Source organism: Vigna umbellata, chromosome 4 (assembly GCF_029865625.1).
Source record: "Vigna umbellata cultivar VRB3 chromosome 4, Vumbellata_1.0, whole genome shotgun sequence".
In the NCBI taxonomy this organism is placed as follows: Eukaryota; Viridiplantae; Streptophyta; class Magnoliopsida; order Fabales; family Fabaceae; genus Vigna; species Vigna umbellata.
In genome coordinates, this window is record NC_142168.1 from 69762611 (window position 1) to 69779539 (window position 16929).

General features: G+C 33.9%; 3 protein-coding genes across 6 annotated transcripts; 1 reads left to right on the forward strand and 2 right to left on the reverse strand.

The window, feature by feature from the left end:
* Window positions 1–1111: 1111 nt before the first annotated feature.
* Window positions 1112–5320, reverse strand: LOC148201102 (protein phosphatase 2C 57-like). 3 transcript variants are annotated; one of them, XM_088114686.1, is made up of 11 exons: window positions 4924–5317; window positions 4152–4280; window positions 3961–4063; window positions 3634–3744; window positions 3071–3150; window positions 2923–2976; window positions 2249–2365; window positions 1820–1874; window positions 1689–1721; window positions 1550–1596; window positions 1112–1397 (listed from the first exon to the last, which is right to left on the reverse strand). In XM_088114686.1, the coding sequence occupies exons 1-11, from the start codon at window positions 5229–5231 to the stop codon at window positions 1274–1276; spliced, it is 1161 nt and encodes a 386-aa protein (XP_087970812.1). In that variant the 5' UTR covers window positions 5232–5317; the 3' UTR covers window positions 1112–1273. The 3 variants fall into 3 exon arrangements, with proteins under 3 accessions (XP_087970812.1, XP_087970811.1, XP_087970813.1); XM_088114685.1 differs by having other exon boundaries at window positions 4152–4292; XM_088114687.1 differs by lacking the exon at window positions 2249–2365 and having other exon boundaries at window positions 4152–4292; window positions 4924–5320.
* An 805-nt stretch (window positions 5321–6125) lies between these two features.
* On the reverse strand, window positions 6126–8447 carry LOC148201103 (protein PLASTID TRANSCRIPTIONALLY ACTIVE 7-like). 2 transcript variants are annotated; one of them, XM_088111942.1, is made up of 4 exons: window positions 8331–8447; window positions 8197–8244; window positions 8061–8120; window positions 6126–6889 (listed from the first exon to the last, which is right to left on the reverse strand). In XM_088111942.1, exons 1-4 carry the CDS (start codon window positions 8373–8375, stop codon window positions 6539–6541), a joined length of 504 nt encoding a protein of 167 aa, XP_087968068.1. In that variant the 5' UTR covers window positions 8376–8447; the 3' UTR covers window positions 6126–6538. The 2 variants fall into 2 exon arrangements, with proteins under 2 accessions (XP_087968068.1, XP_087968069.1); XM_088111943.1 differs by having other exon boundaries at window positions 6126–6874; window positions 8331–8443.
* Window positions 8448–10318: 1871 nt separating this feature from the next.
* Window positions 10319–15896, forward strand: LOC148201104 (RNA-binding KH domain-containing protein RCF3-like). Its single transcript, XM_088114578.1, has 8 exons — window positions 10319–11208; window positions 12014–12487; window positions 12662–12910; window positions 13386–13601; window positions 14571–14650; window positions 14737–14845; window positions 15221–15347; window positions 15483–15896. The coding sequence occupies exons 1-8, from the start codon at window positions 10552–10554 to the stop codon at window positions 15500–15502; spliced, it is 1932 nt and encodes a 643-aa protein (XP_087970704.1). The 5' UTR covers window positions 10319–10551; the 3' UTR covers window positions 15503–15896.
* The last annotated feature ends 1033 nt before the right edge of the window (window positions 15897–16929 follow it).

The following is a 16929-nucleotide window of genomic DNA, read 5'->3' on the forward strand; positions in this document are numbered from 1 at the left end:
GTAGGCTTTTCAATCCAGTTTTAATGTAAAGACTGTTTGTGATTACTGTTAATTGTAATTAATTCTGAATTACAGTGATTACTGTATTTTGGGATGTTACAGAGAGTAACATTAAATAAAATAGTAAAATATCTGGTTAAGTTGCGATTCATTTTGTTTACTCATTTGACAAACATCAACGTCAAAGAATTTGCAATTCCTGTGGCTGACAGCGTTTGAAAAAGAAGTTGATTAATAGATAAAAGAAGGAAAAAAAGTTAGGTTCATGATGTTTCTAATTGTGCACCTCCATACACGCATTTTTGGTGGTAAACATTCACAATGACATCACATATTTATCTTCCTTAATTTTGGTCAAATAATAGTCAATTTTAAACTTAGTGTGCCCTACTTACCCAACACGTTGAAACCTACCATTTGTCTCATAACCCACACAAACTCCATTTCGACTTTGCAATCATGCTAATTCCTTCAACAATTTACTAAAAATATCAGAATCCAAAGTTCTGAAATTAGAACAAAAATCTAGGCTATAATTTTTATATGCATTACAGCAAAAAAAAAAACTAAATTTTTGCGTGTGTTCTTAACTGAATTACAGCCAAGCTTTGTGTAAGTATGAAAATCCAAAGTTGTGAAATTAGAAAAACCCTTTTGCCTATCAAATTGGATCAAGTTAAACGACACAAAAGAAAATCTAAATTTAGATAATTTTGCTGTCTTACAGCAGCCTAGCTTTGCAAAATAAGATTTTTGGCCATACAGTGTAAATACTGTAGGATCCTTGTAGAAAATTTTAAGAGTCAAAACAGATACTTATATTGCTTTGTGTTTAAGAGAATATTTTTGAGTAAAAAGTATTATCTGGGTAATTAGTTAATAAACAACCAAAGTGCTTAAACTGTTCATTTTCAACTTAAAGAAGTCAAACCTCATTTAGATGGTGTAATTAAGAATATAATCCTGGTCATTGTGGTTCAGTTTCAAAGGTCTTCAGAAAATAAGAGAGTGTGGTATCAAATTTAGGTGGAATGGAAGAAGCAGTTGATCCACTTGCACAAGGGACAAACCATGCAAAGTTATAACTGAATTTTGGAATTAGAATAAGATGAATCCTTAAAAAACATGTTTATTTTAACAATTCCTTGGTGTCCTAAACCAAGTAGATTCTAAGCTGTGAGGCATGTACAATTAAGATAAATATTATGCAGGCAATAAGTTCAGAAGTATATATATGTCTGTTATATGTACATGACTGGTTGTATTTTTTCATCTATAAAGAAAGCTGTGATGAAAACCAGATTCCAAAAGACACAATTCCAATGGTAGCAAGAGCTTGAACCAGCTCAACTATAGTATTTTTTTGCTCCAGTGGCACATTCTGCCAGTCTGTCCTCCTGAAACCACTCAAAATAAGACACAACACAATCAATTACGGGTACAAAGTCAAATTTGGTTAACAAAAGTTAATTTATTTTATGTCAATGATATTTATAAACAAACACCTATGCAACAATTTCAGCTTAAATATAATTTTCTAAATACATACCCTAAATCTGCAATTATAATGCTCACATTATCCTGTGTACGTCGGTCCTGCAGAGAATATATTACGTTACTATAAACTTTGAAGTGGCAATATAATAAGTTAAAAGATGATAACTGCCATGAGATTTGTAAAAACTTACCAAAGCGGCTTCTGCAAGCGATTCACATGCTAGCTGAATTTGAAACAGGAGAAAACAAAATATCATAGCTGCAACTACAATGGCTTACTGATACTAGCGTTGTGGTTTCAAATATACAGCAGTGTGCATACCTGAATGTTTCCATGATTTCGTAGTTGATCCCTAACTAAAGAAACTGCTTCTGAGCTGCAATTGTAAGAAGATTGTGAAGTAATTTCTTCAAACCAAAGGATTAAATATGTTTTTAGTCTTAAACTTGAACCTGAAATTAAAATTTATTCATGTCTCAAACTTTGATACATTTTAATTCTTTATTTTAAAAATAGATAATATAATCCTTTTAATTCTTTAATATTAATTTTTTGAATCTCTTAAATATCATTCAGACTCTCATTAAGGTGGAATGTATCAACTTGAAATATGTTTGAAAACCAAAATGTATCAAAGTTTGGATAAATGAATTCCAATTTTATGTCTAAGTTTAAGACTAAAAACCTATTTAACTCCAAACAAAAAACTACTAAGGTGGCACAACTGATTCAAGGAATCATGTAATAGACCTGCTCATGTAATCCCATAAGCCATCGGTTGCTAATACTACAAATTCTGCATCTGAGCCAAGAGCTACCTGATAAATATCAGGGTACGCTACAACCAAGTCATTGTTGAGCTGTACACTGTGTCGTGAAGGCATTCTTACGTTAAAATTTATAGTTTTGTTATAAAATTAGATAAAGGTAAATTTGAACGAGACAGTGCAACACAGTCTAAAAATATCATGTCCTCATTGTATTTTTGCAGAATCAGGGTAGAGCCAACAAAAATAGGAGCTTTATTCAGATGTTGATTATGTATTTCAGTAACAATCTGGACCACCAATTTTCTTTGTAGTTCTTGGAATGCAGGTTTAGACTTATTTTAATTCCACAAATCAACTTGAAGTAAAATTTGCTCCTTTTTATAAACTCTAATTTAGCTATATTTCTAGATAAAATGGAATATTCAATACACCTTTTACTTTGAGACGGTAAATACTTGTGATAGCATAACAGATTCAACAAATCTTACTAGACTTTGAGATTATCTTAAAATGTGAAATTAGGCCTAAGGTAGCCTACCAAAGCATATGAATCAAGGCAAACAACTTATCTCCATTCTTTTTATTGAATGCTAATGTAACACAAACCACATTGGAGAAAAAGTAAGGAACTTTAAGCCACATAAGTTTACCTACCGAGAGATGAACTTTGCTGACCATTTTCCTTCCTGAACTCCTTTTTGCAGCATCCTTTTCACACGCAAAAAGGTAGAAAAATCCTTTAGGTCACACTTTAGCTATGGTAGCTCAAAATGCATAATAGTGAAGAGATTAAGGACCGTACTCATTCTTCTTCGTTTTGAATCGCATGTCCCCAAATGCACGAGATACAGCAATGTCTCCACAAATTCTACCGTTGCTAATCTATAGACAACATATATCTGTGTTATCATTAGCCATGTAATGGGCGTTCATTCATAAAGAATGGTGATCAAGTGCACGAGGCTGCCCCCATTCTGCTGAAAAAACTTCAAAAACTTAAGAAAAAGAAATTGAAAACAGTTTGTTCAATAAAAGCATAGTTTGAAAATCTGAACTACAATTGAGCCTGAAAATGAACACTTAAAAACATCAACGATATTCGAAAGTGACAATTTCTTATCACATGGCATGCTATAGTTGGAAGAGACTACTACATCTGGTTTCCAACTATAAAACCACCCAGCATAAATAATTAAACTAGGAAAAAAAAATGGTAATATGCCCCACAAAACACTACTTAGTTCACATCCTAAGTTGTCAAAATTTTCAAATCAGAACTTTGGTTTATATTGTATAGAATATTGTCATATTGACTTGGGATGATGGTCAAGGTATGTAAAAGATGAAGGAACAAGGAAAACACACCCATCCACCTGCTTCTCTTATTCTTCTAATTTCATCAAGAGAAGTTTTGTTGCTCCCATATGGACGGTGAGGACTAGTCAGAACTTCTGCTTTTCCAGATCTGCATAGAACCTACAAGAATATAACAAGCTTAAGTACAAGTCAAGTAATTTTGAAGACATTCAAATCCCCTATATACCCTAAATGAAAGATGTATAAAAGAATAGTCCAAGTCATAGTTTTTTTCTTCATAATTCTATTACATTTCTTTCATGTGCAGAGAAACGTGCATAAAGAAGTCCATTTCTATATATCATCTTGGGACACATAAGGATAAATAATACATACCGCAGAAGAGTCACCGATATGTGAAATTAGAAGATCATCATCTCCGATGAAAATGGCAGTTGCTGTGGCACCTGATTCATCCTCCTCTCCATTCATTTCAAGCCTTTAAAAATCAAATACTACTGTCTAAAAACCTCTAATATAGTTATCACAAATATATAATCATATTGGAGATTAGTGCATTGCCTTACCGTTTTAATAATCTCGTGTCTGCCTTGAGAAATGCCTCCTGCAATGCTCCTTTAATGGCTTTGAAATCTTTCTCCACTAATAGTAATCCACCTTGTAAAGCTTCAACACACTCCTTGTACAGCTCATCCCTGTAGTTAGCACTTGGCACACCAAATCAACAATTCAGATTGTGCAAAGATTAAAGAACAACAATTCATTTACCAGACTCCATCCAGAATAATAGGAAACGCATATATCAGTACAGCGCAAACAACGATGAGTGCAAGGGCAGATAAACTTCCCTATGTTAGGATTGATGAAAGGGATCGAATGGAACAGAGTGAAACTTAAATGGAACGGAGTTTGATTGAAACGTGAATGCATTTTATCCCATTCAATCCAATTCCCCTCCTTTTCTTCCCCCTGAACTGGAACCATTCTCTTACTTTTTTTTACATATCATCATAAAAAGAAGTCCAAACAATATAATAGTAACTCATTCAACTTAATTTCAATTCACTCGATTTCATTCCACCCCAGTAGACACACTGCCACTCTCACTCCAAATTCACTCGTTGTGAACATCAACTAGAATCCTGAGCAAGTAATCATAGTAAACTATGTTGTGAAGCATTTCAATTGTTTTCAAGTAACCGCATCCTAATACAACCAAGATAATCATCACTTGACACCCCATTAATGGATATAAAAATGAGCAAGCAAAAGAAGCAACAAAACATGCATAGATGATACATACAAGACCTCACAGTAAAAATCAATGTGCTGAAAGACCTGAGGAACTCGACAGAAGAAAACCCTCCATGGCCATCGAAGACAGCGGCGAAAGAGAAGCCCTGAAGGCCATCGGGTCGAACAATGATGTCATCCTCCATCTCTTCGCGGAGACCTTGCAAGGCTATGGACCCCCATCGTACACCGGGCACCTCAGTTAAAGAAGATGGAGCATCAATGGCTATGGCAGAGCAGCAGCGGCCCCTGCTGGTGGTGCTGAAAGTGTTTCTCTGCGTGGTCTTAGAGGTGGAGCGACTGTGGATCTTGCACGAGAGGAATCTTTGCATGTGTGGAGTTGAGAGGGCCATGATGGAGGATTCGGACAGCGAAGGGAAGCAGAAGAAAGAAAGTGTTTTTGTGTTGAGTTTTGGATAGAGCGATATAGATAAGCGAGAGTTAATAGAAGCCTCTAACTGCTTTAACGGATTGGATTCTAAGATGGGATTAGATTCTTCACCAGCTTATTCAACGCGTGAAACCTTAAAATTTGGCCCACCCACAGCTGACGTGGCAAAACATGAACGTGGAACGTGATGGTCTGGTCCTACTCATGTAACACAAACACTAATGTCTGGAGTTTTTATTAGTCAAACTATAATACCTTCTTGTTTATTTCAACATGATGTGCGGTTGTGGTTAAGATCAGATAGAGTGTGGCTGGCGTTGGAGTCAACAAGCTAGCTACCATTTCACTCAGAACGACACCAAACTACAGAGATCAATAAATGAGGCACAAAATATTAAACTCCTAATGTGATGTTAGGTCTATAAAGATTATTTGTTCTTTTTTTTTCTGCTAGAGATTTGTTTTTTTCTTTTGATGAATTTTTATTTGTTTCATATAAAATTTAACTGTGTTTTTGGTGTGATCTTTTAAATATTTTTTAATAATGTGTTAAGAAATTTTTTTTATCTTTTTCTGCAATATTAATTATGTTACTCTCTTTTTCATTCTGCGAAAATATATTAATGGATAGAAGTTTTTCCCCCAAAATGCGTATTTTTATTAATAGAAGGATAATATTGAGGAATCATAATGGTTGTCGAATAATATTTTCTCTCACCTAGTTGATTTATGATTAATATTGAAAAAATTTAAATTGTGGTGATACGGCTTAATAACAAAGGATTTATGTAAAGTGAAAATATCATAAAAAATTAATATAAATTATAAATTTTTGCGATAAAGAATGTCTAAGTGATGGAACTCAATAATAATAAATATTCATGTAAATGTATTCAATTTACAACTCACGTTTCATCATGTATATATTACAATATAAAGGTATACGCAAAGAGCTTTTTACTTACTTAACAAGAATTTGAAGTTCAATACACAAAGTAAAACAATTCCGGTAAAAAATAAAGTTAATATTTTTCTTCGTTCAAGAATACCAGTTCGCCTGATGCAGCCCATGCTAGTTCGAATCCATTTTGAACCTCTTAGATATGAGTAGAAAAATACCCTGTGATGCTATTTTATTTCGGTTTGAATGTCGCTCTGATTTGCATAGACACAGTAGCTAGTGTAGAAGGAAATAGCTTAAGCTAAGTGAAGAAAATATGTAAATTATTGTCCCTAGTTTAAGATAGCAGCACAACACTTCTTTGGTGCTCAAGTAAATTCTTCCCTCAAATAATGGGGTCCAGGCTGAAAATGATCAGGCTCATAATATGCCTCTGGCCTGTAAATTCCAGCATCGTTCATTCGGTTGCTCAAAACATGAAGAATGGCTTTCTTCTCACCTCCATACTCATCCCTGTTGTTCTCAACGTATTCATTGGCCTCAGCTGCTATCTCGTTCACAAATTCGAAACGATTGTCTTCTGATAACATTAACCTCTCTATGTCCAACGTCAACAGCTTTCCCTGTTCCCTAATCTTTCTCACCTGCTCCTCCAGGAAAGGAACGCGCTCCATTTTGGGTTCCATATACTCATCCTTCTTTATCTGCATCAAAATGAACTTTTGCTTAAACATTCAGAACAGTGACATATGATATTAGAGAAGACTGTGTGTCAATAACATTAAGCCCTTACTGAATAAGCACTTACCGGGTAAGTAAAACTTATAAAGAATATTATGTGATTGGAGAAAATAAAGTTAAATTATTTTTATTTATCAGATATTTTGGAGGGTCTATTCAAATAAGATCAAAACAGTATGAGCAGATCATTAACTATTTCCATAAGTTATCCCAAACACTTACATAATTACTTCAATCAAAAGATGAGTCCAAATAAGCTTTTCCGAACAGTGGCATAATTACTTTATATCATAAGTCAAAATAACCTTTTCCAAACGCATCAATTACAAGTGTTAATGTTCACCATTCTGACAGACTTAAAAAGCATTGAAGAAGCTTCATGTGCACCAAGATCGATCAGAAGATGAGTATGCATTGAGAGTTGAGACTAATATAACAGATATAGGGAGATGTGCAGTGAAAGCAAAATAAGAAAGAAACAGACATGGATTAAATTACATTAAATTAAATTAAATTGGCTTATATTTACCTCAGGAAATGAACAAAAGAAGTTATCCTTTGCAAACAATTACGTTCCTAAATAGTAAAATATGTGTAAATGTCATAGCGTTGACATCAAGCAATCATATGCAATGCATAAAAATCTAGACTGCTAATTCTACTTCACTTTTCCAAGCAGTCTACTTTCAGATCCTACAATGCAATAAATCAGTCTATGATAACCTCAACTCTCTCATCCATCTAACTAAGAAAAAGTTCAGAATGGTTCAACTTAAATCCTTATTTTATAGCAAATGAGCAACCATGAGTAAATGTTTACCATGATCCGACTCATCATGTTGCACTTAAAAGCAATACTCTTCGAATTGAGGTTGGTGGCCAAGAGAACCAAAAATACAAATTTATCTCACTCCTAACAAACCCTTTAGGCTAAATAAATTCAAGCATCTAACTAACACTTTGCACAACAATACTCCCACAACTGGGACTTTACATATAGAAAAAATTTTCTAAACTGGGAAACAAGTACAACGACACGAGCAAACCCCTTCATTTTCACCTCTTTCAGTTTAGGAATTTAGACAAACAGGTAAGAGGCAATAGTGGAAAACAATAATTGTAAGAAAGAGAAATCGGGAGCAAAGATACCAATTTTCTTCGTCTCCACACTCGTCGTCCACGACCCTCCTTTTTCATTTGAGGCATCATCTTGCAAAACGAACGAATCCATAAACAAGTTCAGTTGAGCACAAACAAAAATTGAAACTTTGAGAATTTCTTTTACCTGCGAGCTAATCCAGAGTCCCGAATTTCCACCTCTTAACTCCATCTTCTGCAAACAACAAAATGTATCTTAAAATCGAATTTCAGAAGATAAACTGAATTATACTATCAGCGGGAAGAGAAATAAGAAATTACAGGTAAAGCGGAAGAGAGAGTAAACGAGTTGATGGAGATAGCCATGGATGAGAGTAAACCCAGAGTGTTCTGCTTATCTGAACTAAAAGAAAAAACTTTATAAGAAAACTGTACTTTTTTTAAACTCCATTACAAATTTAAAAAAAAAAAAAACTATTAGAGACTTAAATATACATCATTTTTTAATTATTTTAAAAATAATTTTTAATGAATAGTTCTCTACAATCTCAAAATAATAATCTCTTTGGTCTTTAGTTTAAGCTTAGACTTTAAATAAACAATGTAGTTAATTATCTCTGAGTTTGATTTGTATGTACTTTTAATCTTTATAATTTGAATTATTCAGAGGTTATAATTGATAAGAGATTTAAGATAAATAATGTAAAAATATTATTTTACTACATATTTTACTACAGATCTTTCAATAAAATACATTTTGAAATTTAGTTTTTAAAATACTAGTATTCCTTATAATAACTAAATATTTTATTATCAATTGTAACGGATTAAACATTTTAATAAGTTGGTGTTAGGTTCCACACTATACAACTCATTAATTTAATGGTGAAAGCAATCTAAGCAGTCTATAAGACGAATTACATCTAATCAATATTTTCTTAGTGACCATAGTATCTGTCAGGAAATATTTGATATATTATGAAATAGTTTATATGATTTATCCGATTCAGTCAACAATTTAGTACATACCAAATTAATATATCACAAGTCTTGTTTTAGCCTTTTATATTAGAACAGGAAAAAATAAATAAAACTTCTTACCCATCAAGAAGTCGTTTATTTTTATATATGTACAAACAGCATATTCATGAACTAATTACAAATCAAACATCTTTTGTTGTTAAGCATCTTTCGACTTGACTTTCACTTACAAAGGGATAAGTAGTTAATTCATTCAAATCTAAAATATCCTTATTTTCTGGACTTTACTTAATTTACTAGAATATATATAAACCTTTTCCTATAATTAATATATTGTTACAGAAGTTATAAAATCATCTCAGTTCAATTTTTTTCATTTTCCTTTTTGTCTTCCATTTCCAGTAGAGAAAAGGAAAAGAAGGTAGAATTGGACGACACGTGTATCCAGAAATAAGTGAAAAATATTTTTTCAAAATCTAACTCAGTCTTCATAACAAGATAAAGAATTAGTGTTAAATAAAATATAATAAAAGCATGCTCTCACTCCTATTAACTTACCAAACAATTAATTAAAATATAATATAATAATAAATAGTATCCTTCCATCATGTATCCATTTAAAAGAACCCTAAATACCAATAAACAACAGGATTACTTGCAAGAAATGAGAATCACTCCTAATAACACTAGCTAAACAAACTAATGTTCAAACTTTAATTCTATATCGATTTATAATAGATAAAATCGAGAGGAATGCGATTTTTTTATAACAGTATTAGGTAATAAAAAGTCTATTTACCTTTCATTAAAAAAGTTATTTAATTTTTGCCATAATTATCGATAATAGTATATTAAACATGTTATTAATTAGTTGAAAATACATTATATATAGTATTTCATTTTAAATCACTTAATCGTTTACAATAAATTTATTATTTTTTGTAATAGTTACCTTTAAAGTCATACATATATAACTAGCTGGAGTACATTGTATATAGAAATTAAATCATAAAAAAAGTTTATTTAAATATTATATATAGAAGTTAATTATATTAAAATCACGTATTAAGCAGTATCTGATTAGTTGATAAAACATTTCATATACAAATATTTAAAAGTAAGTTTGTTTATACATTTATCTTGAACAGTTGGGAGTTGAAGCTTGACTGTCGAGTTGAGTGGCAGCGATGGCATACTAGTTTTTTAGGTATATATATATATTTATATAATAACAATAAACCAATATTAGTATTATTATTATTTAATAATTATAATATTAATAATAGCACATATATATAAAAAAGCAGTAACTCACTTGGCTCACGTTGCTGCTGGAGTGTGCAAAGGAAAGATACTGGAGGTTGTTTCTAGGGTTTGCCATGGAGTTTAGAAAATCAAATAAGTCAACAAAATTTCTGTAATCCCATATTTTTCTTGACAACAATGCCAACTGGATTGTGTTGATTTAGATTCACCGCGCTGCCGCCGCGGATAAGCGTGCGCAGCCATAAACAACTTTGAATTTCTACTTTCGAACTCCGAGAAAACCCAATCAAACACCATGGAACGTTCTAGATCTAAGAGGAACTACTACTATGACCAAGACTATGATTCTGAGACCGTGGCCAGGACCAGGCCGCGCTATAACCACCACTACAGCGCCGGTGCCGGGAACCACCGCCACCGCGGCGGAGGCGCCCGTCATGCAAAGGCACAGGACTCGCAGCTCAGCGTCACAACCAGCTACCGCATTCTGTGCCACGATATGAAGGCCGGCGGTGTGATAGGAAAGTCCGGCAGCATTATAAAGTCCATAAGACAGCACACCGGCGCGTGGATCAACGTGCACGAGCTCATGCCGGGGGATGAGGAGCGGATCATTGAGATTTCAGACACGCGCCGGCGAGACCCCGAGGGGAGAATGCCAACGTTCTCGCCGGCGCAGGAGGCGCTGCTGCTGATCCACGAGCGGATTCTGGAAAGCGACGCGGCGTTCGGGGTGGCGGAAGAGGAGGAAGAGTACGGCGGGAGGGGCGGCGGCGGGAGAGACCGCGTGGCGACGAGGCTGGTGGTGTCGAGAATGCATGTGGGGTGTTTATTGGGAAAGGGAGGGAAGATTATTGAACAAATGAGGATGGAAACCAAGACCCAGATTAGGATACTCCCTAGAGATCACAACCTTCCCCGTTGTGTTTCCATGTCTGAAGAGATTGTTCAGGTGCCCAACCAGAAAAAAATAAGCTTGGACTGTTTTTCATCTCATACTTAAATTGCATGCATGATATGCTGAGTTCTAAAGACAAACGAAACCTCCTTCATTAATTTTGTTGAACATCGGTTTGGACTGTGAGGGAGCAAGTTACTCTCATCCACCCTTGCTGAATTTGGAGGATACTAATTAAAATTCAAGAACCGAAGATATTAATGACTTTTTTTTTTCAGTTTCACTCTTTGCATATTTACCCCTTCATTATCAGCTTCGCTTAAACTAATTAACTAACGTAATAAATCATCGATTGTAACTGACTTTTGGCTGAGGCTTCAAGTGCTTTGGAAGTTGTCCTTTTTTAAGGTTACTTTCAAGTTTCACCCAAAATGCTGGAAAGGAAATGATGTTGGGGTTCAAAGCAAATTTTCTTTGCATTGTGGGTTTTGAGTTTATTCTATGTTGGATCATTGGATTTTTGCTGCATTCACCCAAGTTTTTTAGTAATCTGTTTTGATTTAGTAGTGGATCCTGTGCTTCTGTGATGATCTTGTTGAACTTGGTAGATCGAGTATGCATTTATTGGTTGATACTTGCGTGAATTTAGTTTGTTTATTGAAATAGAAAGCAGGCATTACAATGCCTATTTAAAGATAACATCTTTTATACTGCTTTCATTCATGATGCTGATATGAGAAATAGGGAGATGTATGATTTTGCTTGGCCATTCTATAGAAATGTGTGATTCATCTGGAAATTTACACATTTTAAAAGTATATGGACTGAAGGTTTGCCAATTATGTGATGTTTTCTGTAGGTAGTAGGTGATGTAAATGCTGTAAAGGAGGCTATAGCTAATATATCATCACGGTTGAGGGAGAGTCAGCACCGGGACCGTAGTCATTTCCATGGACGTGTACATTCACCAGAGCGATTTTTCTCTCCCGACAATGATTATATTCCTCATGTGACTAGTGGATCTCGTAGATCATCTGTGGATGGGGCCACTTTTGGATCACGAGGTTCTAATACAACTAGCAGAAACAATAGTCACTCTGCAATGAATTATTTAATGGAGCCTGGGGCTGCTCCTGTTGCCGATGACGTGCAGGGCTACTATGGGGAGGAACTGGTTTTCCGTGTACTCTGTCCAGTTGAGAGAGTTGATCGTATAATTGGGGAATCAGGAGGAATTGTAGAGTTCCTTCAGAATGAGGTTGGTGTAGATGTTAAGGTCACTGATCCTGTTGGTGGTTCGGATGAACAGATAGTTATCATTACTTCAGAGGAGGTACTTTTCTTCCCTTATTTTTTTTAGATGACTATTTCAGGTTGCAAGTTTTCTAGGCACAATGCTTTCCCTGCTTAACTTCAATACTTTTTTTGGTGCAAGTTGACATATTACCGCTTAGATATGATATTTCACATGTTTAAAATTCTAATTGTTTCTAATTATGTACTCAAGGGTCCTGATGATGAGCTGTTCCCAGCTCAAGAAGCTTTGTTACATATACAAACCCGCATTGTCGATCTTATTCTAGATAAAGACAATACTATAACCACCAGGCTTGTTGTCCCATCCAGTGAAATTGAATGCTTAGACGGAAAGGATGCTTCCCTTTCAGAAATAAGGAGGTTGACTGGTGCTAATATTCAAATTTTGCCCAGAGACGAGCTACCTCCCTGTGTTGCAAAAACCGATGAACTTGTACAGGTTTGTCATTTATCCCACAGCTGGCTGATATATTCTATCAGATTCCTTTGATAAATGTAGTCTATAAGTGTTAATGATAAATGTATAACTTAATAACGATGATAGATGTTATTCCTCAAAGCATCATACTGGGTGTATGTGTACTACTTTACAAAAAAATTACAAACTAAAGAAGGTCCTGTTTCATTATTAAAATAATTCTCCTATACATGATATAGAGAGGATCCAGATGAGAGTGAGCTTGGACACAATGGTAGGCTTATCGTCCCGTGACTTAAGCCTCTTCACTTGTGGGGTAACACTGTGGACATGTTTACCCTCCCTCCCATGACCCCCGATTAGGCAGAAGCCTCATGCACCCAGTATAGCGAGGATCCAAAGCCTTACATTCCTGTTCTGTAATGTTAAAACAAAGACCTGGACACTCAAAATCTGCTTTCTCTGTTTCTCAATTGCTTCTTTATTGGCATTACAGATTGTAGGAGAGATTAAAGCAGCCCGAGATGCTGTTGTGGAGGTGACATCAAGATTAAGAAGTTACTTGTACAGGGATTTCTTTCAAAGGGACATAGTACCACAAGTTTCATTGCCTGGTGAGGAAGCATCTTCTTCCAATAATTTAGTTCCAGTTACTGAAACTCTCACGACCTATCAAAATATGCAAACTGTTGCCGCAGCCCTTCCATTAAAGGTATTCTTTGATGCAATGAAAATTGCCATATTATCTTCAATATATTGCCCATCATCTTTATTTAACTGTTATTTAAATGATTAGCATTTTTATTTTATGTTTCTTGTCTTCTCTGATAATAACTTTTGAGCACAGGAATTAAAAAAGTTATTTTTTCTTTGTCCCATGAAAATTTCTTATTTTAATCAGTAATGGGAATTTTTTTCATGGGTGGTATACCCTTTTTCTTTGTTTGGAATGGGGATGAGGTTCTGTTCTCATACTGTATTTTTTTACTGTTACGACCTTGAAAACCCACCCTCAAAAGCTAAATATTAAGGGGAAGAACCGTATACTTAAACACTTTTCTAAGCAACAATACTACTTGATGTGAGAGTTAGGCTTCGTATAATACTAAATTCCCTATTAATGAACTCTTTCTAAGAGTTGACTTCTCAGCTACTTTTACTTGAGGACACTTTATTCAATGACACTTCACTATACTCTCCCATTGATCATAATCTTCCTAAGGTAGTTAGAAACTGAAATCAGTTATGATACCAATTGATAAGCACTCAAGGACTTGGAGACTCTACCTTCAAAAGCTAGCTATTAAGGGGTGTGAACCAAAAACTTAATATTCCACTGAGTATTCCTTACTAAATGTTGGACTTAACCACTCCATAATACCTACGTTCCTATCATAAGGAGTTATGTTGTATCATAAAAATGGAATTTGTCTGATACTGTTGATATAGAGCAAGTTATTTTTGGAACATATGTTATCCATCGATCAAGCAATTTTTTATTTTTATTTTTATTTTTGAATGGCTATTTAAGTATAGTCTTGTATCTCAGGTGTTCTCAATTTTCGGTGGCCAAACCATATAATTAAAGTTATGGCTTCAATAGCTACTGTATAAAGAATGTTGTTTTCTATTTGAAGAAAAAAAAGGAAGTTTTAATGTTTTTTCTATTTTTTGACGAAAGGAAACTGGAGGATCTAGCACTGAGATAGGAAAGCAGAAAGAAAGTGATCGCCGCGATGATGTGCTTAGTGGTTTAAATAGGTAACTGGTTTTTCCTAATTTTACAATAGGACGTGGTACTGTGTCTTGTGCCTCTCTAATGTTTTATGTTCCCACCTTCTGGTTAGGATTGCTGTGCCTCTCGTCACAAGGAGTACACTTGAAGTTGTTATACCAGAGTACGCAGTACCAAAGCTTATAGCAAAATCCAAAAGCAAGCTTTCCCAAATAAGTGAGGTGTGTTGATTTGATCTTTTAGTACCTTACTTTGATATTTGGATTGTGAAGTGCTAGAGAAAGCATACCTATTCCAAGTTGTTTACTTTTGTGTCCATGTTTACTTTTTATAATTGAGTAGCTCTCCACTCTCCCAAACCAAATTAAAAACAAAAGAACTAGCAATTTAATTAATTACTCATAGAACAACAATGAAAGGATTTTTTTCGCTTGACTTGTAGATTGTATCTTGATCATGCTAGATTTATTTTATTATTTAGCTTCAAGAATGAAAAACAAATGACCCGATATTTCTTTGATTTAGATTATAGAAATTGTTATAATTTTATTCTAGAAATAAATAATTTATATTCACTAATGTTTTTGTGGTAACAGTTATCAGGAGCCAATGTAACCCTAGTAGAGGATAGACCAGACGTGACGCAGAAGATTATTCAGATATCTGGAACTCCAGAGCAGGCAGAGAGAGCCCAGAGCTTGCTGCAAGGGTTCATTTTGAGCAGTAAGTCCTTATGTGTCAGACGTGATTTTTATTCTCGTGAATGCAATTGCTTTTGTCATGATTTTTTAAGAGAAAACACCCATGATTTGTAAATGAAAAAAAAATTAAATCGATATTTTCTTTTTGTTTTAACAGCACAAGAAGACGGCCCTTAAACTACTGAAATTCCGAAAGCTGGTTAGACTAAAGGGAAGAATGATTTAGTGCCTGAAGCATTTTGTTCCATGCACTGATTGGATTTCCATGTGTTTACAAGATTGTTGTGGCCAAGGATTGAAATTTTCAACGAGAGAAGCATCTCCGTGTAAATGTTGTACTAAGAGAGCTTCTTTAGTTTTGTTAGTCTTTTTAGCTAGTGCATGGGAGCAATTGTTGGCTACCCCTAGATGCTGTTTTCCTAGTTGATCTCATCTATTAATTTGAGTTAGTAAATCACAAGGTTTTTATTAATCAAGCCCGAAATTTGGGAGGGGGCTTCTACCTCTGAATACGGGTTTCTATTACACGATGCTACCTCATTTAACAAATCAAAATCACAAGTTTGAACAATGGTGTATTGCTGAGTTGATGTTAAATATTTCTGAATATGCCTTCTATAATCAGCACATGGATTATGTATTTTTTGTTGAAACACAAATTAAGATCTACTGTTTTAAAACAACTTAGAAGGGTGAAATAATTTGAATGATGAGAAAATAATTCAGTGAACAATAATGTCGTTACGAGTAATGTAAGTAGGAATTATGGGTATTTCAATTTTGGTTGAGGATGAACATTAACGATGTGCCTTGCAGCTAGTTGCAGATGCAAGTGACAGTGGGATGGTAAAAGCTACTTTGAGTTTGGGTGCTGTTGGACTTCAGGTTTTCAATAAAGAATGAAGGTACGACAAGAGAGAATGGTAATGTTGAGAATGAAAAAATGAATACCTGTTTTTCATCTTCAGGATAAGAATGAATACATATTTTTCGCCTTAAACAAAGATTGTGACGAGCTAAGAGAGTGTGCAAATTGGGAATGAAAACTTATTTTTGACCTTCAACAAAGATTGAAAGAAAAAGGGTAAGTAAGAGATAGGGTGAGGAAATTAGAGTCAAGGAAATTGGAGATGTTTGTAGTACAGTAATGTAAAGAAAAAAAAATTAAACAACAAACTTTACAATTTTTTTTATGAATATTAAAAAATTATTATATTATAAGATGTACAAAAATACTAAAAAAAACACTAGTTTGAATGGTAGTAGATTCGATTATTTATAATAAATTGTCTAATTTGAGTTTTGTTCACAGAATCAAATGCAAAAGTTAAATTGATATTATATAATAAAAATTAGAATTAATGACACGTAGATATAATTCCGTATTAAATTATATTTATAACATAATAAATTAAAATATTTTATTTAATAATTTATTTCAAAAGTTTAAAATATATATTGTAATAAAAAAGTTACACAACTTAATATTATTATTATTATTCTTTTTTAATAATTTACTTCAAAGGTTTAAAAAATATATTCATGGTAAAAAAAACATACTTATTGATATTATAAGTTTTACTTTACATTCTTTTAATTTATTT

Bases quoted from the DNA above. Each gene is read 5' to 3' on its own strand.
- LOC148201102 (XM_088114685.1), bottom strand. From the start codon at position 5,231: ATGGCCCTCTCAACTCCACACATGCAAAGATTCCTCTCGTGCAAGATC. The intron at 3,151-3,633 runs GTGTGTTTTCCT...TGTTGTCTATAG, and splicing joins TAAGAGAAGCAGGTGGATGG to ATTAGCAACGGTAGAATTTG. The intron at 1,597-1,688 runs GTAAGTTTTTAC...TATTCTCTGCAG, and splicing joins CGCTTGCAGAAGCCGCTTTG to GACCGACGTACACAGGATAA.
- LOC148201103 (XM_088111942.1), bottom strand. From the start codon at position 8,375: ATGGCTATCTCCATCAACTCGTTTACTCTCTCTTCCGCTTTACCT. The intron at 8,245-8,330 runs GTAATTTCTTAT...TGTTGTTTGCAG, and splicing joins CTCTCTCTTCCGCTTTACCT to AAGATGGAGTTAAGAGGTGG. The intron at 6,890-8,060 runs GTATCTTTGCTC...TTTAAGCAAAAG, and splicing joins TGTGGAGACGAAGAAAATTG to TTCATTTTGATGCAGATAAA.
- LOC148201104 (XM_088114578.1), top strand. From the start codon at position 10,552: ATGGAACGTTCTAGATCTAAGAGGAACTACTACTATGACCAAGACTAT. The intron at 12,488-12,661 runs GTACTTTTCTTC...TATGTACTCAAG, and splicing joins TTATCATTACTTCAGAGGAG to GGTCCTGATGATGAGCTGTT. The intron at 14,846-15,220 runs GTGTGTTGATTT...TTGTGGTAACAG, and splicing joins AGCTTTCCCAAATAAGTGAG to TTATCAGGAGCCAATGTAAC.